The sequence below is a fragment of the Erithacus rubecula genome, assembly GCF_903797595.1.
Source record: "Erithacus rubecula genome assembly, chromosome: 12".
NCBI lineage: Eukaryota > Metazoa > Chordata > Aves > Passeriformes > Muscicapidae > Erithacus > Erithacus rubecula.
The window spans coordinates 15,557,645-15,584,588 of NC_136664.1; the positions used below are offsets into that span (position 1 = coordinate 15,557,645).

Here is a 26,944-nt window from a genome sequence, read left to right on the forward strand (position 1 = left end):
TTTCATTCTTGATTCTTACTCTCAGAGAGAGCTGATCAGTCATTGCTTTCCTCTGGACTGTACCCAGCTGCTCCTTGTCCACCCTGCACTGTGGGACACAAACTGGACCCAGGGCTCCAATGTGAACTGGCTGAAATTCATGAGGTTTAAAGAGCAGGCTCACAGTGACTTGATAAAGAGAAATCCCATGGGTGGAGGGTGGTGCACAGGACCCACAAAAACTCCAGTAATAGCCACAGGGTTTTGGGGCTGTCACTTAGTATTGCAACATTACTCAGAGGAAGACTGGTTCCTTAAAATTTGTTTAGTGCTTTTAGTCCAGGCTCGGCCTAGAAGGCCTGAGATAGGAGGAAATGCTTTTTATGCTCCTAGTCACAAATAACTTGGCTTCAGTCTAACAGGTGAGATGTTCACAGGCCTTAGAACCAAAGCCTGTCAGGGGATGTCCAGGAAGGTACCTTGCTGTGGGTGGAACAGCCCCCAGGAGCTCACAGCTGCTGCGGTCCTCAGCAGACAGCCAGCGGCCAACCCCTTCTATCTCCGACAGCACGGCGGCGCCGCAGCGATCCAGGGTGAAGCGCACGTCCTGCACAGAGCACACACACTGCAACCTGCTGCAGCACACCTCAGCTTTTGCTCCTTGCATACTAGCAAGCAAAAAGGTCTGGGCTGTTCCCTGTTCTGTAGGCCTTGCAAAAACCAGTAGAGATAAAATGGAACCATTTAGCAAAAGTAGGCACTTCTCAACTTTCTTTGTGCTTCTAAATATTTTAACCTCTTACTCGAGACCTGTAACTGCATTTGCAAGAAAATAAATATCTGCTTTTTGTGCATAAGTAATGGATTTTAGTGGCCACATTCTACATGTGCTGCAGCAGAGCTTAAAAAAGGTAAAGATTGCAGAATATAGATTATAACATCAGTGGGTTTAGAACTCACAAGGAAGTTGCCCCAGAATTTCTATTACTCATCAAACCTACGTAAACAGTTAGGACAATACATACTGTCTGTTCTTCACTGAAAGACTATTTTTTCTATCCTCCTGTCTCTGCACATTGAAATATTTTGAGAAATATTAATATCCTAATGTGGGGAAAAAAGAATCCAATAACTGACCTGACCATTGGTTCTGACTTCCAGTCGATGCCACTTCTTGTCTGCTACATTCAGATGACTTGGAAACTGCAGCACCACAGAACCTGAGCCATGGCCTATCTTCAGCACAGGAATACCACTAGAGAGTTCTAATACAACATCAACAAGAAATTAAATTCAGCTACAAAATGTCACTTTTGTGTATCTCAGCAGTTAGTGACTGTACTGATTTTATAGTTATTGCTAGTCACATACATAGGGGGTTCACTACAGAAATAACTAGAATTATACCCTACGTCTTCTATTAAGCAGAAGTACTCATTCAGTATATTATTTACTTATATACTTTAGATTATTCCACTTCTCTGTCAAAACACTGAAACTAATTCCTGAGAAGCAATCTGCAGTTTTATGATGCTCTAAAACAATTAATACATGCAGGTTTCTTTCTTCCCATCTTCTACTCAAATTTACAAGTAACTGCAAAGCAGGCAAAAAAAATAGGTAAATTATTAACTATCCAACTACATTACCTTTCAGTTAATCAGGAGAATATAAAATGCCAACCATACTGTGCAACTTGTATGTTAATTCACAAAAAATAAGCAGCAGTAACCTTTTAAATACATGTCAACATAAACCACTGAGTTCTACATGTGGATGAATCTTCCCACAATGGCACGTGGGGCTGGATTAATCCATCACATCATTGCCTGTTCAAAAAAAATATGCAAAATTGCCCCAAGACCAAAGGGAGTTTAAGTGGATTTCTTTTCTCACCAAACTAGATAAGAATGACATACAACTAAGACTGCACTACTCATGTAATACCTATCTTCAAAGCACTTGATTCCTTTATAGCACTACTACAGTTTTTCTAGGCAGATTTTTTTTTTTATGTATATCAATCTGTTTTGCTTTCCTCTCTATTTCTACAACTCTGTGATGAACCCAAAGCCAGAGGTACAGGTTACAAAAATAGACATCAAAGGAGAAAACTTGTTAGGGAATGCTTTAAAATTCTTTTACACCAGAAAATAAGTTATCTCATTGGAAATGGAAAGAGAGAATTCATAGTCTAATTGTTACACTGGTCACAAACAATCCATTCCCAAGAGACATTTAATTTTTCCACACCCTTTTGAGAAGTACCTATTGCAATGAAGTTTTCTGTACTCCCAGGTTCTGGATTTGATAAAGGGCCACTATATAGTAAAAGTCCATCTGGAACCACAGTAATAAACTCTAGAGAGAGTGAGCTTTCAAAACAAGGTCTGATGGGACGAAACCATGCATAACCATTTCCATGGAAACTGTGCTTAGTCTGCTGGCAGTCTGGTCCATGAAAGGAAGCAGGACAAAGACATCTGAAAGACCATAAACAAAAGAAATAGTCAGAATTCCCCCATGTTCAGCTTTGTTTTTTGGTTTTACATGCAGCAAATGCATAACTTAAATCACAGTTAAAAGATCAGCAAAACAAAGATTTTAGCAGAATCTTAGGGGTGTTTGGCAATTATTAAAATGCTCTAAGAATACAAGGTATTTTTATTTCCTATACTGACTCCCTCAAAAAAAAAGTATTTTTGAGGCCAAGTTTTTGTGAACAATGAACTTTTTTCCTAAATACCAGAGAACACCAAACACCAATTTATTACAGAGTAAAGTCTGGGAGGTTAATTCCTAGCTGAAATTAATTTCACTAAGGGAATACTGCTGCACACCAGGTGATGTGATAATAAAGTAAGTTTACTATCTAATGCTTTTTAGGCTCCTTATTACCTATTGTTTGAACAACATTTCACTCCTACATCCCTGCTGCTACTACTGATATTCACCCTTATTATTACTCTCCTGGAAAAGAGACAGGGCACACGTCTTCATCCTGAGTTAGATGCTCTTAAAAAATAACAAGTGTAAATTATGTGTTCCCTAAAGTTTTCTTTATTACTCCTGCACTTTTTGGGAGCATAGCTCCATCAGGGTCATCAGAAAAACCCCTGCTGCCATTAGGTTTACACTCCTGTGCACTTGTGGGTTTTTTTGTTTCTCCTCCAGGCATGAGTACATTGGTGGTTATTTCAGACCAGCTACATGTAAGCACCACTCAACACTTGAAAAACAGACAGGAGAAATGATGTGCAGGTTTCCTCACCTGTAGCCATTGAGAGTGTCAGTGCAGATGCCCCCGTTGAGGCAGGGGCTCTGGGGGTAGGAGGAGCAGGGCTGGTGCAGCCGCTCGCGGGCCCAGCAGCTGCAGATCCCGTAGCTGGAGATGCTGAGGGACACCAGGGACACGCTGCCAGTGTCCATCACCGTGGGGATGTCACTCACACTGAGGTGGTTTGTGCAGCCCTCGCTGCAGTTGGCACTCCTGCACTCGTCTACATTGATCTGGGAAATGGTCAGTTGTAGAGCTGACTGCATCTAAGAGAAGGGACAGTTTAACACATCACCACTCTCATCCTAATGAAGGCTTTTACCTCGATTCTGGAAAATCAAAGCCATCAGAGACTTAATGCAGTGTTTAGTTTCTTGAGCATTACTTAGTAGCATCCCTCATTTTACAGGCAAGAAAAATACTCTGAAAAATTCAGGAAACATTTCCTTAAAAACTTACAGCAGCATTCCCTAAAAACCTAATCATTAGCATGATTGAGTGTGAACATGTTGAATCTGCACTGATCTAGTAACACTATTTCCAAGGACCAAAGCTCTGAGAGCAGTGGCACTCCACCTTCTGAGCTGCAGCATCTGCATCACACCTCTCTGCACTTCTACAGCAACAGGAGTGTTTCAGCTCAAGCCAGGATAAATCCTCCTTCAGCAGTAACACTCAGATATTATTTCTTACATTCTCTCACACAAAAGGATACAGACACAGGAAAATGCAGAGCTGAGCTGCTTTCCATAATCATGTCCACAGACAGTAACCTGACAAGACAACTTTGTAGCAACTTGGATTCAGTCTAACAATTTGTGTCCCATAAATTTACATTTCATGTCAAGCTGTCTGCACCAAAACAGTCAGTTCAGCATACTGAATACTTGTTCTATGCTACATTAATTTTTAGTAGTTCACTGGTTTTCTTGTTAATTGGGGTTGCACCTGAAAGCCCAAGTACCACATAAAAAGAGCCTCAGTGTAACCACAGGTCTGGTAATGCAGGAATAGTGACTCTGAGATCACAACGTCCATTCCAAATGGAGCAAGGAAGCCCTGGCAGAGGGGGAGGGAAGAGAGCTGCTCTCAGTGTGAGACAAGAACAGGGCTGCCTTTAGTTCTGGCTTTTTGGCCTTCAGCCTGCACACCTAAACTATCAGTTTGTTCCTTCCACTTATTTGGGAATTTTGCACAGGTGTCTGTTATAAAGCTTCAGAATTTGATTTGCATTTGGTGATTCAAATATGCCAAAATGTGTGTTTAGCACCCAAACTTGAATTTGGATGAGTGAAGTGAAAGACCTCACTACTCTCACAATGGTACACAAATGAACAAGGTATCCAAATGCAAAACTAACAACACTGGAGCTTTATGTATTTAACATGGGGGTTTTTTATTCCAAATGGTAAAACATATGGCAAATATCTTAAAAATAAGCTTTGAAAAGACCAAAACAAATAGATAAATACTAAAGTGCTTCTATTTTTTTCTCATTTATGTAGTCATCTCAGTTCACCACTGTAAGAACTTTGTTCTTTATAATCCTTTGTCACTATATTCTCAAATACCATAACATGTATTGATGCCCATGCCCCTAAAGGCACAGAGTGCACTTTGTAATGACATGATGCATCCTGTCAATGCAGGTCTGTGCCTGCTGCCCACATTTACAACCATCAGTGGAGAGTCTGTAATGCACATTTAGACATCTATGTAATACTGTTATTGAAAAACTGTATGTAAACAACTTTGGCTCCTTTAAAGTATTAGGATAGATTATTTTTCTGCTAAATAAAAATTGCTGTTGTAAAACTGTATCCCCAGGAGGTAATGCAAACATATTATTTATGTAGCAATTCAATGAATAATTCCACTGCTAATTACTTATTTTCTGTATTTATAGTTATACACACAGAGAACTACTGGAGAATTCTCCAGCTATGATTGGCTTTCTGTGAACTATTGGTGATTACTCACTAGAGCTACCCATTAAATATTGAAAGGTGGTATATAATTAATAAAAACATATTTTTCATTAAAACGTGAAGCAATCCCCTTGTTACCCACTTTGATGAATTCATGTGTCATGTATTATGGCAGAGAGTATTTGAAATCTGTGGGATTTCCTATATTATTGTTGCAGTAATTCAATAAATATGCAAGAGAAGCAGTCATTATCTTTTATGAATACTTTCTGTCTGGAATTCCCTATTTGGTCACTCTGAAGACTCTCATAATCCACAGAGCCATTCAAGAAACACCAACATGGACACAGGTAGTAATTTAAGACAGCCCTGTTTAGGTCTCAGACTCAGGCAGACTCCACTATATTCATACAAATGGAAAGTGCTGATTTCTCTCTGGAAAAATCATCCATATGATCTATCATGTATTAAACCCAAATATGGCCAGTGCAAGCAAAAAGCTGAGCAGTGTCACTTTGGTTTTGTGCAGGAATACAGAAAAATCCAGCTGTGGCCCAGACAGACTGTGTCTGTGTAACTGAGTTAGAGAGCAGGACAGTTATGGAACACTAAGAATGGGATGAAAACATCTTGCATCCAAAAAATGTTTTTCCCTTACAACAGTAAAAGAATTTGTGGAAGAGTGTCCCTTTGTGTTTGAAGTTGTTCTTTGGTGAGATAAATGCAACCACAGGATTGGTTGTCTCCATCTCACTCACCTGTTGCAACTGTTCCTTAACCTGCACATTCCTTCCAGCAAGACTTTTCATCTTAAGTGTCACTTTTTGTACTGCAGAATTTCTGTTAGGATGACATCAAGCCTCCACTCTTAAGCTGATGTGGGGATTTGAAGATTACACAATGAAACACTGACTGAAGGAAACACAGGTATCTACCCCATGACAGCAATGCAGACCCATTTTTCTGCAGCTCTGCAGTGACTATTCATTGAACCAGAAGTTAGTACAGCCATATAATACCAGGATGTATGGCACTAAAAAGAAGGGAGAAAGCTTGAATTAAACACTTGTTTGACAAGAGTTTTGTCCTGAGTGAAGCAACAAAACCCTTATCTGTAGATGGAGTATATTTTTCCAATGAGGTCTGGGATATACACCCTGCAGGCTCAGAGTCTGGGTGAGTTCCACAGATGACCCAGAGAACAAACCTCAGTTTTAAATGCTGCCATCTCTGCATGCAGTTTCTCAGGTCTGTAATAGGCCGAGCCAGCACGGACTGCAAATCTCACATCTGTCTGCTTTCCATCCCTGCTCATCACACTGAAGACAATCACATCACTCAGCTTTGCAGGTAACAATTTTGCAAGGAACTCCTTGAACTCTCCATGCCTCGTTTTGCCGTGTTCATCTCTCCTTATAAACTCCTCTGCTGTGACATCTGGTAAGGGGATTCAAAAATAGATAAACGTGAACACCTGGGAGGTCACTGGTTAATTTCTCAATTTATTTCTTATTCAACAATATGGAAACATATCAGAAAATGCCCTACAGTGGGAAGCAAATCAAGTATTGATGCAGTAATACCCACACCACATAAACATTCAGTTAGACAAACAGCTGATCTAAACTCTGACCAGCAAATAAAACCAACCTGAGAAACGCACAGTGGCTGAGTTTTGTATGGCTTCATTTTCCAGGTCTCTGACATGGATTTGTACTGTAGATATAACATCAGGACAAACTCCATCAGAAACTCTAACTCTTAAGTTGTATATTCCCTGAGGAGTGTTATCCACCATCAGCAAAGACCCAGTCCTCTGATTTAATCTGAAAGACCTAGACAGAAACTTTCAATTAGGAAATCTTCACAAATCAAAGTTGAGGACTCACTTTATTCATTAACATCATTCGGAAGGCCTTAAATGTTACTGTGAAGGTCATAGGGCCAAAACTTAACAGGAATTATCCAACAACCCCAGAAAGGCACCTCAGCCACCTTAACTGAGAAATGACAATGTGCAGAACTTATAAAGTTCCTGCCATTCAGCCTTTCCTAGATTGGAACAAAAGCAATGTGCAGTTGAACCACATGGTTCAGCAGAGTCATCATGGGCAAGCCTGAGGTCAGTGATAGGGAGTGACAAACCCACACTGATCATTCCAGGTTCTCACATCTCTGTCTGGAGCAAGGTAAGTCTGTATAAAATCTCTCACTGCATCTTCATTTGACACCTCAAGGGCCAGTAATGAGCAATTATGGAAATATTGCATGACCATTATTGTGGAACAGTGACCTCCTAGCATGGAAACAGCCCCAGGGGATGCTGATGGACACAAAGTCTTTAATTCTGGGCTACATAAAGCTGTTAAACTTTTAGTCACAGCACAGACTAAAATTCACATTCACTTTCACATCCATTTTCTCCCTTTTAGACAGCATATAGTTAAGCCATAAACCATCTCACTTTATGATATGAACAAATAATGTCTAAGTAGGAATTAAGGGTCCAATTCAACATTTCAATTAACAGAAAAAACCCCCCACTAATCTGAGTCATGGTTTTCACATGCAATTGTAAATTTAGCCATCAAAGGAGAGCACCAAATTCCCTTCCACTTTTGATGAAATGACTCCATTCTTTGCTTTTAAATTCAGGATTTGTATTCCATCAACCCTAACATCTGAGAGCAAGCATTAGAAACTCTGCCTGTTTTTAAACTGAAGCTTACAGAATGCATATTTTTACGTAAATTAACTATGACATCTGACTAAAAATCAACATCATGGTGTGATCCTGCATTGTCTTGGAAAAAATATTTCATGCAATAATTTCTTAATACCTAGTAACCCAAGTGAAAAAGAAAAAGAGCATTCATAAGGTACATCCCTTAATACACTCAATAACCCTGGCTTTATGCACATCCTGAATACAGAGAAATACGTGGTGAGCTAAATAATTACAGAAGCATAAATATTACTCATTTTGACAGAAATACAATCCTCACTTGAGCAGTTTTCCTTCAGAGAGAAATGTTTTATTGTCCCAGTCATCCTGATCTGGTGCAAACACTTCCCCAAGCACTGTTGTTGACCATTTTCCTGTTGAGATAAATTATAATAAATCTGCATTTAATTTTTGCTTCTCAGTGCACTTTATATTCTGTCACATTCATTACTGCATTTATTATTTTCAGACTCCTGCTCAATTTAGTGATGGTTATGATCCAGGATTCTTAAAACAATGCATAGCCTGTCATATGATTTCTGCAAGTTCTGGCACTGTGACTACACTGGAGATGTCACATGAAAGAAGAAAAGCTGGAAACAGCACAAAAAAACCACCAGAATCATACATAAATACAACTTTCTAAAAAACTCCCAGACAAAAGAAAAGTTAAAAATCATCACATCAGGAGTTAATTCCAAATGTTTTATTGCTACTCTATTATTTTGAAAAGCACTCAAGTGTAAGTCAGCAAAAGAGGGAGAGCATCTTACAGCTGGGAGAGAAGGACATGACTGGGAAAAGGAAAAGGGCAAGAAGACACCAAGCTGGGCCAGGTCTTGGTGATTTTTCCAGGCCCTTGGAGGCTAGCACAGAAGTGGAATATCCAATCAATTTTTCTAAAGCAGCAAGAGGAACAAATCCATGGTCCAGGTTCAGCAACATGGGAGATTTTTAAGGGTCAAATCTGGAGCCAAGCCAACCTAGATGCTTCCTTCTCTCATTTATACAGTATGATCTGGCATATCTTTTTCTAATTTAGGCAATCCAACCTCAGAAAATGTAACTGCCAAATACCTTCCGTAGGTGAACACTCAATGAAAAATGGATTTTATGGGTTTATAAAAATACTGCTTTTTCTGCAAGTTCAATATATACCTGTTTGCAGCTAACAGTTTTTTGGTAGATAATCTTTTACACACTAAGTTCTGAGTTCTACAAATATATTTCACTTATTCCACTGTACTAAGTAGTTTACAGAACAGGAGCTGCAGTTTTAAGTATGTAAACCACTGAAGAAATAAATTAACAGACTGCAAGAACAAAATTAAGTGTAAAACTCTGCTATTTCATTAATCTGATGTAATATCCAGAATCTGATCTAACATCCATCTAGCTCTTACCTTTGTAGCTGTACACATAGACCTCCTTGTGGCCAGACTCATGGCAGTTGTCATTCTCATCACCAACTGTTATAGTCAGGGTGGTTGTGGAGCTCATAGCTGGAATCCCACTATCTGTTATAACTATTGGCAGGTGAAACACCTTCTGTTTTTCTCTGTCAAAGGATCTCAAAGCTGTTATAGTTGCTGTGTTATTTCTGTTGTCAGTAAGAGAAAAATCCAAGGAATTGTGATAATCTGGTGGCAATGAATAGGTAAAGGGTGGTCCATTGTCTTCACTGTCTGGATCAAAGGCATAAAGCAGCTTTGATGTATGGTTCATATGCACTATTTCAGGCTTCAGTGAATTTTCCCAAACTACAGGCATGTATGGTGCCTCAAACCTTGGTCCATTGTCATTAATATCAAGCAAATCAATTAAAACTGTAACACTTCCAGTGCGGGCAGGTGTCCCCTGATCCGCAGCTTGTACAATTAGAGCATATTTTGGAATGGCTTCACGATCAAGTGCATTTGCCACAACCACATGACCAAACTGGTCAACCACAAACTGTCTCATAGGATCTGAATCTGATTTTATAGAATAGACAATCTTCCCATTCAAATCAGAGTCCTTGTCCGTAGCCCTCACTGTGGTTACTGTGGTACCTACAGGCACGTCTTCAAACACAGGGTTTGTCTGAATAAACTGAGAAAGGAAAGCTGGGCTGTGGTCATTTGAGTCTTCCACTTCAATCAGGCAAACTGCAACACTAGAAAAATCCAGATCTTCCACAGTAATAGTAAGATTAAACTGTCTTTCACGGGCATTCTCAAAATCCAACTTTTTTTTCAGTCGAACGGTGCCACATTGCTGCTCTTTGTCATTCTCAATATAAAACTTCTCATCTGGGTCTCCCCCGATGATACTGAACATTAAGTCTGCATTTTCCCCAATATCTGCATCCATAGCACACACTTGCAGGACTTCTGAGTCGATGGCACTGCTCTCAGGAATTGCTGCCTGCCACAACTTTTTTGTGAATTTCGGAACGTTATCATTGACGTCTGCAACCCAGACAGTGGCAGTGGCAGTTCCTGTTAGCCCTCCCCCATCTCTTGCTTCAACAGTAAGAAAATAACTTTCAGTCCTCTCCCTGTCCAGCAGTCCCCCTGCCACGTGGATGGTGCCGGTATTGGGATTGATATTAAACATGTCAGTACCAAACTGGTTTTTCACATTCTCTGTTATCCTGTAGGTCAGCACAGCATTTAGGCCGACGCTGGGATCATCGCGATCGAGCGCAGCCATTTCCATGACCAGGGTGTCTGCAGGAGAGTTTTCAAAGACATTCCCATTGCACTCATCAGGCATGCAGGTGAACGTGGGTGCGCTGTCGTTGATGTCCCACACGTTGATGATCACATCAGCAAACCCTGTAAGGCCTCCTCCACCCTCATCAGTAGCCAGCACAATGAATCTCCACAGTGCTCTCTCCTCCCGGTCCAGCCTCTTGTGTGAGTAAATGCTGCCTGTTTTCTCATCTATTGTGAAAATATCACCTGCACCATAGCCATGCAAGGAATATCTCAAATCTCCTCCATCAACAACACTATCAGGATCACTGGCCATAACCTACAGAAGATTTGAAAAAAAAAAAAAAACACAAGCATAGAAAGTATGAGATATGCAGTGATTGCACCACATCCTATATGCTGCTCCAGTCTAAAGGAGTCCAAGCAAAAGCATATGGCATGGTATGCCAGAGAACAGAAAATCCAGGTACAATTCAGAGCAGGCAAATATGCATTTTTAACAATGTTAACAATTTAACAAATTTAGTACCAAAATATTATTATATTTTTCATAACTATATTTAAATATTTCATAAATATTTCATATTTATATTCATACAGGTAGTTTAAATATTAAATTCTGATAGCTACTCAAATTGTTAATGATCAGGATCAACTAATGATCCATCCTGTTTATCATACTTACTATCCCTATAATTGTTTTTATCCACAGAAGTCAATTTCATCTCTTCTGTGACATAAAACTTTGTCAAAATTAACTTCATTAATACGTATGTGCTGAGTTATTTTTAACTTAATTGCACCAGAGTAATCTATGCTCTTTCATTGAAATATTATAATCTGTGGAACTGCATACACTACCTGAAGTACAAAGACTGGTAACACATCCAGTTCCTCAATTATACTTCCATAGTATTCATTGATAGAAAAAACAGGAGCCTCATCATTTTTATTCATGATGTTGATGATGATAACTGCATAATCTTCCCATTTCCCATCAGAGGCCAACAAGTGGATCTCATACATTTTTGTTTCTTCATAGTCCAGTGGCTGGGCAATGAAAATGGCTCCTGTTTCTGGATCTACATCCAGCACTCCTCCTGTGTTTCCAGCTGTGATCTGATACCGTAGTTTAGCATTTGTTCCTGTCAATTACCAACAGTGTCAGAAAACACAGTTTTTCTTGAAGTGGACTGATGGTGAGATGAAATACAAATCACACAATAACTGGTTAGTGGTATTACTTTTATCATTTTTATGGTCCTTTAAAATATGTGGCTATGTCAGATTACTCAGCAGCATTTTCAATTCTGGTGTGTCCACTTGTAGTTTGTGTCTACAAAATGTGTCTATGCAATGAAGTAATAATTCTGTTTTTACTTTATTTAGAGGGCAAAAATGAAGTGACATATATACCTCAAATCAGGTCTCCTGTCCAACACTACAGAGGAGATTTACAGTACCAAACTAAAAGTCCTTGGGTAGGTAAATCCTTCTGCAGTACATCTTTACCACATTTGCTTCAGCCTCCTACAGAGTGGGAGGAGTCCAGTGCAGTCAGCATCTCCTTGCACTTCACAAATACACAGGGAACAGTCCTTAGGACTGTTAGCTGTGAAGCTGAATTAGCAGTGCTCCATGGTCAAAAGATCTACTGATCCCTCTCTATAAGCACTGGTTATGTACTTCTACATGATTAGTGGCTGCATTTCTGGCTGATTTGTAGATAAAACCATGTCACTAAAATTCATCATATGCATTTAGGAAGTCTAGATTCAAATAAAACAAATGAACAAACCAAACACAAACTATACTGTCCATCATAGACAAAGCAAATGAATCTCACTGAAATCAAGTCTGACTTATGCTAGTTAACCAGTACATTTTTACTGGCACCCATTAGTAAGAAAATTATTTGATCTATAAAAAATTTGTATCTGCACAGAAATTATCTCCTATCATCCCATATTAGTGCATGTCTTCTGAAATAACAGACTGTGCCTCACAGCTCCATTATAAACTAATGTTCATGCTTGATCAGTGCACACTTAAAAGAAATTTGAAAATCTAGAGACAGAAAGACATTTCCCTCTCTCGCACCATCTTGGTGTGCTGAGATAACTGATTAATATTTTGGACAGAGCTGTGGGGACTGCAGTGCTTTACCTTCATCCTCATCGTTAGCACTGACTGTGAGGATGGTGGATCCCACGTCCTGGTCCTCGTCCAGGCTCACCTCGTAGACGCTCTGGGCAAACACGGGCGGGTTGTCGTTCACGTCGCTGACGGACACTCGCACGTAGGCTGTGTCTGCAGAGACAAGGAGCCAGGGATTCAGATCCCAGCTGTGCCACTTCTGTCAGCTGCAATCCCTTAACCTGCCTGCCTGCACATTAAATGAAGACAAATATGCAGACAATACAAAAACAAACCCTTAGGGTTGTGGACCGTATATATACCAACATTACTCAAAAGCACTTGGGTATCAAATAAATGTCACATCTGATTTGTTTAAACACATACTACATGAATAATTGAATAATTGATGCCTAATATGGCAGTTGTACAGTTTTTAGTCATAACGTTTCATCCTGAGGCCACGAGATTTTAAGTTTCTATTTAAGCAGGGGGATCAATTGAGAAAAGGATTTTCTATCTTGCATATTCCTGCTTCATAATTACTTTTGACTGAATAGCATACCATAAGCAGTGCTTTGAGAAACACTTGCACCCTACAGATAGCAGGCACATCTTTGCTAGCTAGAAAACACTCTCTAAACTCTAAATATGAAAGCCTATAGGATTTTTTTAAATTTCAGAACAAAAAACTTGCTTTATCATCGTGTAATGTTTATCTTCCAGCTCTGACACAACTGTTGCACAAAGAAAGGGTGAAAAAGCCATCATGAAACCAGAACAACACTCTTTCACAAGATGTGAAAAAAAAAATAAACAAAAAAAACCCCACTTTATCTTGTATTTCAGAGCTTCTGTTTTCAGACACAATCCAAGTAATATCACACTTGGCACAGCCAAGTCTGTCTCTTACCAGAGTTTGGCTTCCCATGCTTTCCAGGTCGAGCTGATTCAGACCCATCCACTGACTTGACTTCCAGAAGGTAGGAGCCCTTCTCCTCTCTGTCAAACACTGAGGTGGTGTAAATGGAGCCTGTCTGGGGGTCCAAGCGAAAAAAGGTGTAGTCTCTGCCACTGTCATGTAACAGGGAGTAAGTTATCTACAGGATTAAAGAGAAGTGGTTAGTACATACTTTCCTTTTGTTGAATAGCTCACAACTAGAATAGTACTTAGAGGAAGAGCTGTCCCATGTCCAAGTACTTGATCAGACCAAGGAAGTTGGGTAAAACTGCAGCTTCAGCAGTCTGGTCTAAAGCAAACCAACTTCCTTGACTGCTGATCTGTAAAGGAAAATAATTTGTCTAATCAGCTACTGATTTCAGTAGGACATGTTTGTACAGTGCTTGTGCTGCAGCACTCAAACTCAGCTAGAGATCCCAAGTATTTGAACAACAGCCACAGGGGAGCTGCATTTGACCCTGCTCAGGATCTCAGACCATGTTCTACCCTCTATTACATGTATGGTTTTGTGACTTGACTTCAGCTTGCACTCTTGTTCTAAGGATGTTTCTATTTCCCATTTTTTTAATCAGCAAGAAATACATCCTCTTTGGGTGTTAACTTGCCATATTTTGTAAGGATTCAGTTTGCAGTACTGCCAATGATTTCCAACTCACAGAAGCTTTGAACACAGCTTTTCTTCCATTCATTTATCCAATCTCATTTTAGGTCTATGTAGAACTTTCCAAATAAGGCAATTTTACAGCAACAACTTTTCAACTAAGCTACAGGCTGTGTAAATATTTCCTCTTTGTTTTCTGTCTCACACCTACTAGTTTTAGTTGCATTTTTCACATGGCAAGACAGAGAAGTAAGTAATTAACTACTTCATTTCATTCTACATTTCTCTATTAGTCATCCCTTTCCTAGGCTGAAGATTTTGAGACTATTTAGCCATTGCTCATGCAGAAGTTATTCCATCTTTCATCAGGGGAGGTGAAGGTCCCCACTTTCTTACCTCACCATGCTGGCCAAGGTCAAGGTCGGTGGCAGACACCTGAGTGACAAATGTCCCCACATCAGCTCCCTCTGTTACCGAGGCTTCATAAATGGATGAAGTGAAGAATGGGACATTGTCATTGACATCTAGAACATCAAAAAGAGCACAGAGAGAGAAAACTATAAAACTTTAAAGGAAAATAGTGCAGGATTATACTGTCACTGAACAGCTCACACACCTGTGACATTAACATAGACCGTGGTGAATGCTGCCAGAGGAACTGCAGCCACGTTCTGTGCTCGCACCCGCAGCAGAAAGCTCTTTGTTGTTTCATAATCCAGTGGCTCAGCTACCAGGATTGAAGCAGAACCATCATGTCTGTTTGGAGTCAGGTAGAAACGAACTGGCATGTTGGTCTCTGGGACAAGCCCCTCTTCCAGGTTGTAAGTGACACGGGGATCTCCAAGGGGAGAAGTTGCTTTGATTGTCTGCACAATTCAAAAAGTGTGTGTAATCAACCCCTCTGTAAGTACAGCAACATTTCTAAAAGCTTTTGTGTTCTGATTCTCCCAGATACTCAGCTATGAAGCACAAAACTGTTATAAACCAGTTATTCTGCAGCCTGAGAGCTACAGACAGACAGACAGACAATTACCAAAATTGAGGCATCCCGTGTCATATTCTCTGGAATAACAACTTCATAGCTGTCTCTTTCCCATTGTGGAGGCTGGTTTTTTGCACTGGTTACAGTTACAGCAAGTTCAACTTTACTGCTCCTGTTGCCTCCATCTGTAGCAGTAATCTCTCGAATTATAGATGACTTCTGAACAGTAAAAAAGGTTTCATTACAGAAGGTTTTGAGCAGGCCTCTAAAATACATTAATACATAAAATTAAAGGTACACTTAAAAATAACCTTCACAGAAGAAAAAGATCTGAAGCTGAATTCAAAATATGAACTAGGTGGAAATTTGATGAAAATTATATTTACTTTACTGAAGATGTTTGTCAAATTTGCTATAAGTCTCAATAAACCTAAGCAAATATCACACAAAATTTAAAACCAAACAGAACAAAAAAAATCCACTTTGTGGAGGCTCTGAGTTCTTAAGCTTACCTATTAACAGTTCTTGCTATTCTTGTAGGGTTCTTAGATTCATTAACAAAAATATGATAAAAGGACACCCCTTCACCAAACTTTTGTGTGTCAGTTACTTAGAAGTTAAATGTCAGTATTAAAAATATCTTTTTAAAGACTGACATCTACAACTATAGTTCCACTTCAGAACAAATTACTTTAAAACCTTAAAACATCAAACTGTAGGTATTTAGAAATAGCTGAAACTGATCAGTTTTAGGTAACTACATGCATTATGCTTTCACCTTCTGAGGGACAGCTATGCTTAATGCACCACAACTGACATATATCAAGTTGGGAATCTGTACCAGGACCAAAATTTCACACTTGTTCCCATTCAGGTTTGTGTCTTGACTCATTGCCTGTTAACACAATTAAATCCTACACTTGGGCTCTTGCTTCCCTGCTTATGACCTCAGTCCTCCAGCCCTTAGAATCAGCGTGCCAAAGCCAGGGAAATGGGAAGAGCAAGTCTCAGAGGCATTGCTGTGGCTGCTGCTTCTCAGCTCAAAGCAGGGTTTGCTCATATGCAATTCACAGTCCATGAACTCAACAGCAAAAAGCCTGAGACTCATGTTTAATTTAAATTATGAGTTATTTATTATGTGTATTAGGTGTATTGATCCTTTAACCTACGGGGGTAACCTAAACTCATGACCTCAGTCCCTCTATATATTGAAATAGTCAGCTTAAAAAGATAAGCAAGCACCATACCTGAGATATGGGTTGGTTCACAAACACCCAGCCTGTGGTAGGATTAATCTGTAAATAATTTGGTTCCTCACTTGCTATGGAATATGTAATGGCAGCATTTGAGCTGTAGTCATCATCACGGGCTGCAACACGCAGGAAGCTGGTCCCAACTCTTGTGTCCTCTCTGAGGAAATCTAATGTAAGGAAAGGATATTTCAAATTGGAAATTAATTTCCTAAACTACCATGGACATTCTAGTAAGTCATAAAGAAATAACTGCCATACATTATTAATTTCATTTTCTCTTCCTTGGAACAACGGCCACACACACTGAGTATTTTAAAGAGTTGCTATCACTCCAGAGCTACAGATCATATCTGAACTTCATATTACCCCATTCATAACCTGGAATTCTTATTTCTTATAAGATACTTCTTTTAACTGTGTTTGAACTCAGAGAATAATTGCTCTGTATGAATGACATGGCTGTTGTTTCAAGGAACTTTCCCATATGGCAGGCCTATGGGCCAAGGCTGTACATGTTACATCACACATTACACAGAATAACAGCTCTGCAATAAATAATTAAGGTACATCTCTGGATGCATCAAAACTTGTCACATATTCTACTGCCAGTAGAGGCAAAAACCCAAATATCTGAGACATGGGGTACGCTCACACTCAAGGCACTGAAACTCTATCCAATGACTCTCAATTACATTCATAGTGGGTGTTTTCAAATCTGGGATCATTGTCATTTTGGTCCAGGATGACAACATTTATCTGACATATTCCAATGAGTGGCTCCGCTGCCTGATCTGTTGCTGTCACAGTGATGGGATATTCCCTCTGTTTTTCTCGATCAAATACCTGAACAGTTGTCAGAACTCCTGAAAACAAATTAAACATCAAAGAGTTAAAATTCTGTGCATCTGGCAATATTCTACATGCAGATGTTTATTTTTCTGTTAAAACACTGGGATACAATGCAGTAGGTTAAGTACATCTGTAACATTGGCTTTAGGTTCAAGGATCTAAACCCCGAGATTTAACAATTGCAGCAGCTGACATTGTACTGCTCAAACTTTAGTTACACTTACATCTACATGCAATAGGAATTTGAATTAGAATGGAAGTGTAAATTAAGTTCAGAAAAATGGAGATAAGTACAAACTAAGAGAATAAATTTCTCAAAAAAATAATAGTTCTTTTGATGAGTGGTAAGTACAGGGTAAAGGAATGTTTCATATCTTTTATCCTCCAGAAGTTCAGCTTGAACTTCTTTTTAGTCTTCTAAGATTTAGTTCCCTTGCTGTTTTTAAGACTGCTGCTATTTGGATAAATCACTTATATGACATTACCAATGTTCCAAGATAATGTGCACTTAAAATAGGCTTGTTTTGTTTTTTTTAATCCAGTTACAAAAGCACACAAGTTATTTCACAAAGCAGAACTTCCACATTTCAAGGAAAACATCAGTTTTAGTTCAGTACTGGAAATGTATGAAACTTAGTTTCATGGAAGACTTGTTCATGCAGTTAATACAATTTATATTTAGTCTGCTGTCAAAACACTAAATGAAAAATCATGAAGTCTGATTTTATCTAAGCCTTTTCTCCAGCAGTGTTATAAGGTGGTTTCTCTATGCCATTATCAGTTCTGACATTTGCTTTACCTGTGTCAGGATGAATGCTAAATGCTGGTAGGACACCATCTCTGTGCATCAAGCCATATTTCACTATACCATTGGCCCCTTCATCAGCATCAGTGGCTTCAACCTGCAGAACAACAGTCCCTGAAGGCTGATTTTCCAGGACAGCAGCATGTTCCCGATAATACTGGCACTAAGATAAGGGAGGAAAAGAAAGAAAAAAAATTTAAAAAGAGAAAAATCAAGGACCTCCCTTGCCATTTGATTTAAAGATATACTAGCAGAGGAAAAAAGGAATTATTTAGCTACAGTTGCATTGCCATGCTCTGCTGTTAAAGCTTTATCTGTACCATGATTAATTTAAATTTCTCTTGCTATTTTGTGGTTATACAAACACATAACATGAGGGCCTCTGAGCATCTCCAGCTAATGCAAATTTTTGGAGAAAAAGTTAAAGTTGCTTCCAAATGTAAATGTTTTTCTATATTAACAAAGATCTAATAAAAAAGAGGGCATACATTTGTCCAAACCATAGAATTGTTTTGATCAGAAAGGTATTTCTACACAAAGCAACTTTGTCAAGGAGAGGTTATTGAGAATTTCTAAGACTGACATGAATAGTTGCTGACTTTTCAAAATATGCAACATTGCTCATCTACCTCTGAGCCATCAGTACCACACCCGAAATTTTTAGACAACAGGGCTTTAACATGAATTAACATTCTGAAACCAAATTCAAGCATTTATTTCTTACAGTACTTCACTGTTTAAGCCAAAACACTCATTCTTCTCTCTTTCATTAGTTCCAGACACACAATCATCAAAGGAAACCTTTGTAACTTAAAGAGATATTCTGGAGGATCTTTGGAACAAGCCCACTGCACAGACAGCTATCCCTGTGGATTCTTGCTCACATGTGTCACATGGGATCTCCAAAAGTGTTTCACTTGGCCTCGCCCTCTGAGATGCCAGAGATGAGGTGTGGTTCAGGGAACAGACAGCAGCTCACAGGAGCTGTTCTGCCACAAGAGCAGCACAAATCCTGAAAGCCTTAGGGAGGGATGGAAAAGAAGGAGAAGACAGGACTCAGAGGGAAGCAGAGCACCTCTTGACCAGATCAGTTGCTGCACACCTGCAGTGCCAACAGTGTTAAAACACTTTTACACAGTCCAGGACAAATGACAGAGGCTCATATATTTACCTTCTGAAAGACAGGTTTGTTATTGTTGACATCATCAATTTTCACAACAACCTGGGCAGTACTTGAGAGAGGATGGGGCCCTCCAGAGGCATTATCATCAGTAGCTGTGACATTCAGGACATATTCTGTCCCCTGCAGCTTAGGAAATGGGCTTGCACGAAGTCTTACCAGCCCTGTAAAAACAACAGGTTGTGGGGTTTTGCTGCCATTGCCATTATTCTTCTCACTTTGACAGCAAAGCATTCTGGCTTACCTATTCACCAATAAACTATAAGGCTGTACTGTTTAATTTAACCACAGTGTTTTTACTGCAGTCCCACATTAAAACAAAATTAAGACATCACAACAAGTTTGTCTGCAGGTTTGTCTACAGAGCAAACTGAGCCAGCAGCCACAACTCATCTGATCTGCATATAATGGCTTTCACCAATCTGCAGCTGCCATGGACAGCTCAGCTGAAACTACTTTAAGTTTATCTTCCTGCAGCTCAGTCACAGCAGCACCGAGCTACAGAGGTACAGGCTGAGAAAACTCTGTTCTGCCACTCAGAATGCCCACAGGACACACCCTGCTGGGTGAGACACAGAGACACTTGCAGAAAGAGAGGTGCTACAAATGTAAAAGGGACCACAGGTGCCTGAGATCCTGCAGAAAGGGGCTGAAATTCTTTTGCTCCACCATCCATCACATCTGTTATTCATCAGGAATAATCACAATTGTCATCACAACAGAGTATTTTCACAGCATCAATGTCAATCAATTTGCTTAAAAATGTATTGTTTTAGCTGCAGCACTTATCTTTGACACTTCTCCACTTTACCTCCCCATTTCTACTGCAGGAAGGTACAGACTATTCCCCTGACATCATTCCTGAAAAGAAACTGCTGTAAGCCACTGTATAAAATTTTTCTGGTTCATTCAGCATCAAAAACCTAGAAGTGTTTTGGAAAAAAATGCTAATGTTCCTTAAGTTTTAAATACTATAAAATTAATTGGCAAAAAAAAAGTATAAATGTACCTATCCAAGATTTTCTATATTAAACCTGTGGAGCTAATCCCAAGAGATGCTATCAGTCAAATGTTAAGATGCTTTGACCAAAAAAATCAGTTTCTTACAAAAAAAAAAAGATTTTCAGAAGTGTCAGGTATATTAATGCCGTAGCATTTAGAGACTTTAAAAACCTGTGTTCCTATTCAGGTGCAAAGCACCTCTAGAAATTTATCTCTTGGAACCAGCAAGTCTACTTTTAAGTCAGAAAGGCAGTAAAGGAGCTCATAGTAAACTCAGGGTCATGATTCAATATTTGCAAGTTACCTGCAGATTTTTGGGAACATTTCAGAATCTAACATTAATATTGCAAAACCATGATTGCACTGAAATTAATCATCATGGTAAGTGAACTCTATGAAATAAAGTGAAGGAATAACTAAAGGGAGCTTACTCCTTCCTATGTATTCAATGCTTCTACTTTGGAAAATCTAAGTTCAGTTTTTGATTGCAGTTCAAAATACAAAGTAGTTTAACTGAAGTTAATTAAGTTACTTCAATCCTTCAATGGGATTTCAATCTCAAAACATCCTCTTCTGTTTTTTCAAGCAGTCAACAGCAAATAAATCCTATTAATTTAAAGGGATATGTCAGCCTACTCAGATTTTGGTGTTTGTGCCCTTAGTTTATTTTTTTTCTAATGAGAACACCAATGTGGTGGGAAGCTTTTTTCTTTTCATGTTTTGAAAATATATGACTACTGAAAAAAGCTGAAAAAAGATGCAAAAAATTGGCATTTCAGAACAAATGCCTTAAAATGCAAAGTATTCTCCACACATCTTTTTTTTTTTATGCATGCAGTATTCTTGGCTACATAACACTGGTCATGTGAATGACTTTAGCCTTTAATTAAAAATATACTTCCTTAGTTCAGATCTTCTATAGTTTTACCTTCACTGATATAAAACAGTGGTAGTCTCATTCCACCAAACTTATAATTTTGTGTCAACACAACTCTGATAAGTTCAGCCAACAAATGTTTGCTCTCAGCAGCATAATCAGGACATTGACACAAGCATGGGGTGGGAAAACAGATGTCCAGTTTCTTATATTAAATTCTATTCAGATACTTGTCTGACATTTTTGAATGTCACCCTGTTATCAGTAATAACATTCTCTATTAAGTTACTGTCTTTTAAACTACCTGTTATCTATAATAATACCCTCTATTAATTTACTGACTGAAAGCAAACACTGAACAGGTAAGAGAGGTCAATTGTACACAGATTTTAGGAAATGATACCATTTTTAAAATATTATAAGAGACCATATGTATTCTTTCCCTGCATTTTTTTAATTAAGCTTCAATGCTATTCAGTTTGATAGTAAGACCAAATTCAAGGTTCATCACAACAGAATTAGCAGCAAAAAGCTAATATATAGTTACCTTTCTTAGGGTCAATAACAAAGTTCCCTTTCTGATTCCCAGACAGAATATCATATGTCACACCATCTCCATCAGGATCAACAGCATTAACTGTGGCAATCAGTGTGTTTGGACCTGCATCTTCAGAAACAAAGCTCCTGTAGCTGTTAAAAAACCCAAAGAGCAGCACATTCATTAATTTAAGCAGGATGTAACATATAGAGAACTAAGCTTTAAAACACCTGTTCAAAGAACACTGCAGGAAATTGTAATTTTCTAATATAATTAAACTGATATGATGCATTTTTGTTAAGCAGTGAAAGGATCTTTGATGATCTATCCAACCATCCACATCTTTCTGGTTTTACTCCCACATTTCCACTCCAAACTTCCAGCAGTACCAGAGCCTTGAAGATGAGCTGTGCAACAAGACTTATACTAAATCCAGAATTCACTTGGATTTTTTTTTTTAATTAAAAAAAAAGAGCTTTCGGATTCACAGACTCCAAGCAAACATTTGCTAAGTTAAAGCAGTTCTTGTTACAGCACTTTCTGACACAAGCCCTCAAAAGACTTTCAGTGCAGTCCTTGCCCCAGCAGGACTAGGCTGAGAATGAGATGTGGAGGATCTGTGCATAATGTCAGTTTTACAAAAATCTCTGCTCAAGTCCAGACACATCACTGACATTGTAAGCTCTTAAGAGGCATTATCAGCCTAAGCTTAATGCTCTCTGGAGTAGAAAAGCCCCCTGCTTTAGCAAAGTCCCAAATATTTATTATTTTATCTGACTGGAGTGAGCGTGTGTCAGACTAAGCATCAACCAGGCCTGTCCACAGTAGATATCCCAAGGCTCAGCTGCAAGAATGAACTGCATCTGGCTTTGTCCAGCATAACACAGATGCACCACTGGGTTAGAGTACTTATGGATATGCTGGCCAGATGCTGAGAATAGCAAAAAATGTAAAGGAAAAGAAAATGGATGAACAGAAAATCTTTTCCTTTGCTTTTGCCATCACAATATGTGTTTTCTATGAAACCTCCACAGACACAGCTTCTTTTCTTCTCCCAGTTTTATATGCAATGAGGTAAGAGAAGTAAATCATTCTGGTTTAGCTCAGTCACAACCCTCAAGACACTGTCTTAACTCTGCATCTCAAAAGCATGTGAACAGTAATTCTGATAATTTTTTACATGAAATACGGGGAGAGAGGAGTTCAGAAGAGATCTCTTAAAAAAGAGAAAGTAAAAACTGACAACGTGAAACAGAGCGGTAGCCTCAAGCATTTCATAACTGAGATAAAGAACAACTGTGATGAAGGACAGCTCATGAAAAGGAATCATGAGTTTACACTGGGCTGTAAATCTGTTTGAACAAAGGGCTAGAAGGACAACATCATCACCTAGATTTGTACTAGACTGTCACAGAGTACAACATTAACTGCAAACAGTCTCTCAACAGGCCCCAATTTACATGTGTTCACAATGATTCTATTTCATGGAAAACTTCAACTAAGATGTGTCTGAAATTTACCTCTGGGCTCCAGATTTTTTTCAGAACAGGAAAGAGACAGCAAAATCAAAGCCTAGTTAACCAAAACCTTGAGATAGTTTGTATTCCAGGATATTAATTCAATTCCAATGCCTATCTACACGTACACAACAGTAATTCCCCCGCTACTGCACAGAGAATAGAAAAGCTTCTTGTGAAGGTTTGGTAATTTAAAATTATATTAATTTTAATCATATTCTTCAGTAAACTTTAAGTATAAGAGCTGGCAGGGATTTTTTTTCAAACTGTTTTCTGTTTCCCATTTGTTAGAGATGTTTACAGCAGCTACATCATAGTATCACTCACTTCTGATTAAAATATTAGGAACAGATGCAGATAAATACTCAATATCTCTGAATAGTAAAATAAATAAATAAATTAAAAATAGATCAATTCTCCAAGCTATATCTCCTCAGCAATGTTTAGAAAAGAAAGGAAGGCACAAGATTATGAAGCCAGAGGTTATCTGCACATAAAACAAGGATTGTCAGAAAACTTTGATGTTTTGTTCAGCTAAACCCCAAGCTTAGCATCCCTGAAACCTTTGCCTTGGTTTTGTTCTGAGCAACTTCTACTTTTAAGAGTAGAAGGCTGGTGCAAAAGCTGACTGGAAATTCCATTACTAAGTCTCTAACATCACTGCAAGTTTGTAGTACTTCTGGCATTGCTTTAGCTGCTTCTGAGTCCCAGCTATGGAAGAAAAGTCCTTACATGTGTTAGAAGAAAAAAAAAGATACATACAGTTTGTAGGGCATGGAACTAAGTGAAATTAAGTGAACTCTTAATGGCATTTATCTGGTGGGTTTTGTAATTCAGTTGCCATTTAGGATTGTGTCATCTAAGCATTTTTCTTAGACAGCTATAAACCAGGGATGCAGACTGCTGACTCAAAATTTAAACTGCCTAATTAAAAGGTAAAATTCCCCCATGTCTCTGGATGAGGGCTGATGGCAATAACTGCCTGCCTTTTCTGCCTGATTTCCTTTGGTGGTGGAAGGGTGTTCCTGAAGTGTATAATCTGAAATTACTCCACCATATCTTTCAGTACACACTGGAAAAAACAAAAGCACATAGAAGACATATAATAAATAATAAGAAATCAAAATATAATAAAATGCACTGTCTATATACTACCATTTTTTTTTCACTGAGAGTCTCAAAGTCAAAATATCACCCCATACTTGTCAGTCAGGCCTCCTAGCTTTGATTGAGCCAAAGCCAGTTACCATCCTGTGAGCAGCCTTTCAACCAAAATACAAAACGCAACAGTAAAAGATAACAGAGTCTGAAGAACACCTATTTACATTGTCTGAGAAAACTCAGGTGCTTCATCATTCACATTGGAAACATGGATCCTAACAGTGGCTGTCCCAGTCCTGGGCTCCTCCCCTTGATCTACAGCCATAATGATGAACTCATAGAGGTGGTTAGGGCGCTCGTAGTCCAACTGTGTTGCTGGAAAAATAATGCCTTGAGAAGTGATGCTGAAGTCTTGGCTCAGAGTGTAATACAGCAACTGGGCATTCTCCTTTGAATCACAGTCAGTGGCTGTCACTGTTAGAAGGGAAAGACATTGTGTAGATCAAAGTTAGCGAATTGGAATGGGAAGTACATTTACTACTGCTGCAGCAGGACTTGTCTTGGCATGTGGTGCTTGAAATCAGTCAGAAACTCTGCTGCCCCTTGTGCTTTTTAGTGAACTAACCCTTACTCAAAAATAAGTCATTTAAAAAAACAAAAGTGAAGTCCCTGGGAGAATTAAAGCTAGATCTTGACTTTATTAAAGAGTCCTTTATTATCAAGAATATATTCCCACATAGAAGTATATTCTCATGCCCACCTGACCTACACTGCTAACTTAAAATCCCTCAGATCACACACAGTGCAATTAAAGACGGAATATTTACATACATAATTCAACTGATGTCCATTATGTGTTTGTCAGATCCTATTCAAAAACCTACAAAAATCTATGCTAAAAGCAAAGTTACTAGACCAGTAACAAACTATGGACAAACTACCATTACTACAGGATAAATCACTAAGTAGAACAGTAGGAAGTTATAAAATCCAATTTAATAGGGAAAAGCAATTTTCCTGCAGTTGAATTTCCTTTTCACCCTCAAGGTTTAGAGAAAGTTTATGTAGGGTTTAAAGACTAATAAAAGACCTTTGTATAACTGCTTAATTGAAACAAATTTGTCTTACTGCTACACTTTAAAGAGCACCACCACTTGAAGCTCAAGTTCTTGGTCTCACTGATAAGAAGCAAAGTCTTCTTGCCAAGCATCCAAACAAAATCTCACACAGAAGAGCTAAACTGTACAAGAGGCTTTTAATGCAGAAGAACAGAATTCCTACAGCAAGCCCACAGAGGACTCTCAGAGACAGGCAGAGAAAATGAGCTGAGGTGTCCATAACTTCTGATCCAGCATCACTCTCTTCCTTCACATAGCAAGACTGCTACTATGAGCCTGTTGCTGTAATACCAACCACAACAAAGCTCTGTTACTTCAAAATTCCACAAAGAAAATCTGTTTCCTTTGCCTTCCTGTCCCGCAAAATTGTTTGGGCTGTGGCAGTAGTAAATAACTCTGACATGAATCTACAAGGTGTCATTTGCCTTCAGAGAGAGCTGCAACTACCCACGCTGGGACAGGTAATTTTGCTTTCTGAACTGAATTCTAAGTAGTACAAAGGAGAAAAATACAGTGAATGTAATAAATGGCTTCAGGAGCACTAACCTTGGAGAAGTGCAGTTGTCATAGGAACTGTTTCAGGAACATCGACTTTGCTGTAAATCGACTGATGAAATTCGGGGGCACAATCATTCACATCTGTGATTACAACCAAAACCTTAATGGAGAAGAGGGGAATGTTAAACAGCAAAGTGAATCAAGGGAATGACCTTACTGCTCTGGAAATATCACATGGAAGAATTTCCCAAAAACACCCTTGAAGTCTTCAGCAGCTATAGGATAAGACATTTTTCTTACATTGCTCTTTTTCTGCTGAGTGCCATTGAAATATTACATTCCAAAATACAAGCAATTGCCAAGTCCCTGACCCTGCAGCAATGTTTTCTACTCACCCTTCATCTCCACTGATTATTCCTTATTACTAATTTAAAGGAAAATGGACCATCTGCTTGCCAAGCATCCTTTTTCCATTATCTTATCTTGCAACACTTCTGTGATTTGTAACACTAAAAACTCTACTGCCAAGCATATTACATTTTAGCAGTATAAATCTCCAAGACCAAGTTCTGAATTCAATTACAGCAGCACAAATCAGATATAAGTGGAACTGATCTCCAGGGAAGTGGTCACAGCCCCAAGCCTGACAGAGCTCAAGGAGTGCTTGGACAATGCTCTCAGGCACAGGGTGGAATTGTTGGGGCTGCCTGTGCAGGGCCAGGAGTTGGACTCCATCCTTGTGAGTCCCTTCCAACTCAGAACATTCTATGGTTCTGGTAAACCAAGCAAGAGATACAATTTTGCCTCTAACATCTTTACATATGCTTTCTTAGTCCCTGTCAAATATGAGTCTGCATTTGCAGAGTTTACACTCCCAATAGTAAGGAGTGTGTACAGGAGCCTTTCTGGTGGCTCATC

General features: G+C 38.9%; 1 protein-coding gene across 3 annotated transcripts in view; it reads right to left on the minus strand.

Annotated features, from left to right (window-relative positions):
• Window positions 1–26,944, minus strand: part of LOC306806989 (neural-cadherin-like) — a 61,291-nt gene that overhangs the window by 14,740 nt on the left and 19,607 nt on the right. For all 3 annotated transcript variants that reach the window (XM_079316187.1, XM_079316188.1, XM_079316189.1), the window contains exons 5-25: window positions 26,075–26,186; window positions 24,635–24,884; window positions 21,802–21,944; window positions 19,367–19,539; window positions 18,190–18,358; window positions 17,234–17,404; window positions 16,536–16,708; window positions 15,340–15,507; window positions 14,923–15,172; window positions 14,703–14,830; window positions 13,658–13,844; window positions 12,775–12,918; window positions 11,470–11,753; window positions 9,313–10,927; window positions 8,190–8,283; window positions 6,835–7,019; window positions 6,392–6,621; window positions 3,251–3,522; window positions 2,248–2,462; window positions 1,117–1,244; window positions 459–586 (exon numbers count right to left, since the gene is read on the minus strand). In XM_079316187.1, the coding sequence (XP_079172313.1) occupies window positions 459–586; window positions 1,117–1,244; window positions 2,248–2,462; window positions 3,251–3,522; window positions 6,392–6,621; window positions 6,835–7,019; window positions 8,190–8,283; window positions 9,313–10,927; window positions 11,470–11,753; window positions 12,775–12,918; window positions 13,658–13,844; window positions 14,703–14,830; window positions 14,923–15,172; window positions 15,340–15,507; window positions 16,536–16,708; window positions 17,234–17,404; window positions 18,190–18,358; window positions 19,367–19,539; window positions 21,802–21,944; window positions 24,635–24,884; window positions 26,075–26,186 (5,219 nt within the window). The remainder of the gene's footprint in view (window positions 1–458; window positions 587–1,116; window positions 1,245–2,247; window positions 2,463–3,250; window positions 3,523–6,391; window positions 6,622–6,834; window positions 7,020–8,189; window positions 8,284–9,312; window positions 10,928–11,469; window positions 11,754–12,774; window positions 12,919–13,657; window positions 13,845–14,702; window positions 14,831–14,922; window positions 15,173–15,339; window positions 15,508–16,535; window positions 16,709–17,233; window positions 17,405–18,189; window positions 18,359–19,366; window positions 19,540–21,801; window positions 21,945–24,634; window positions 24,885–26,074; window positions 26,187–26,944) is intronic.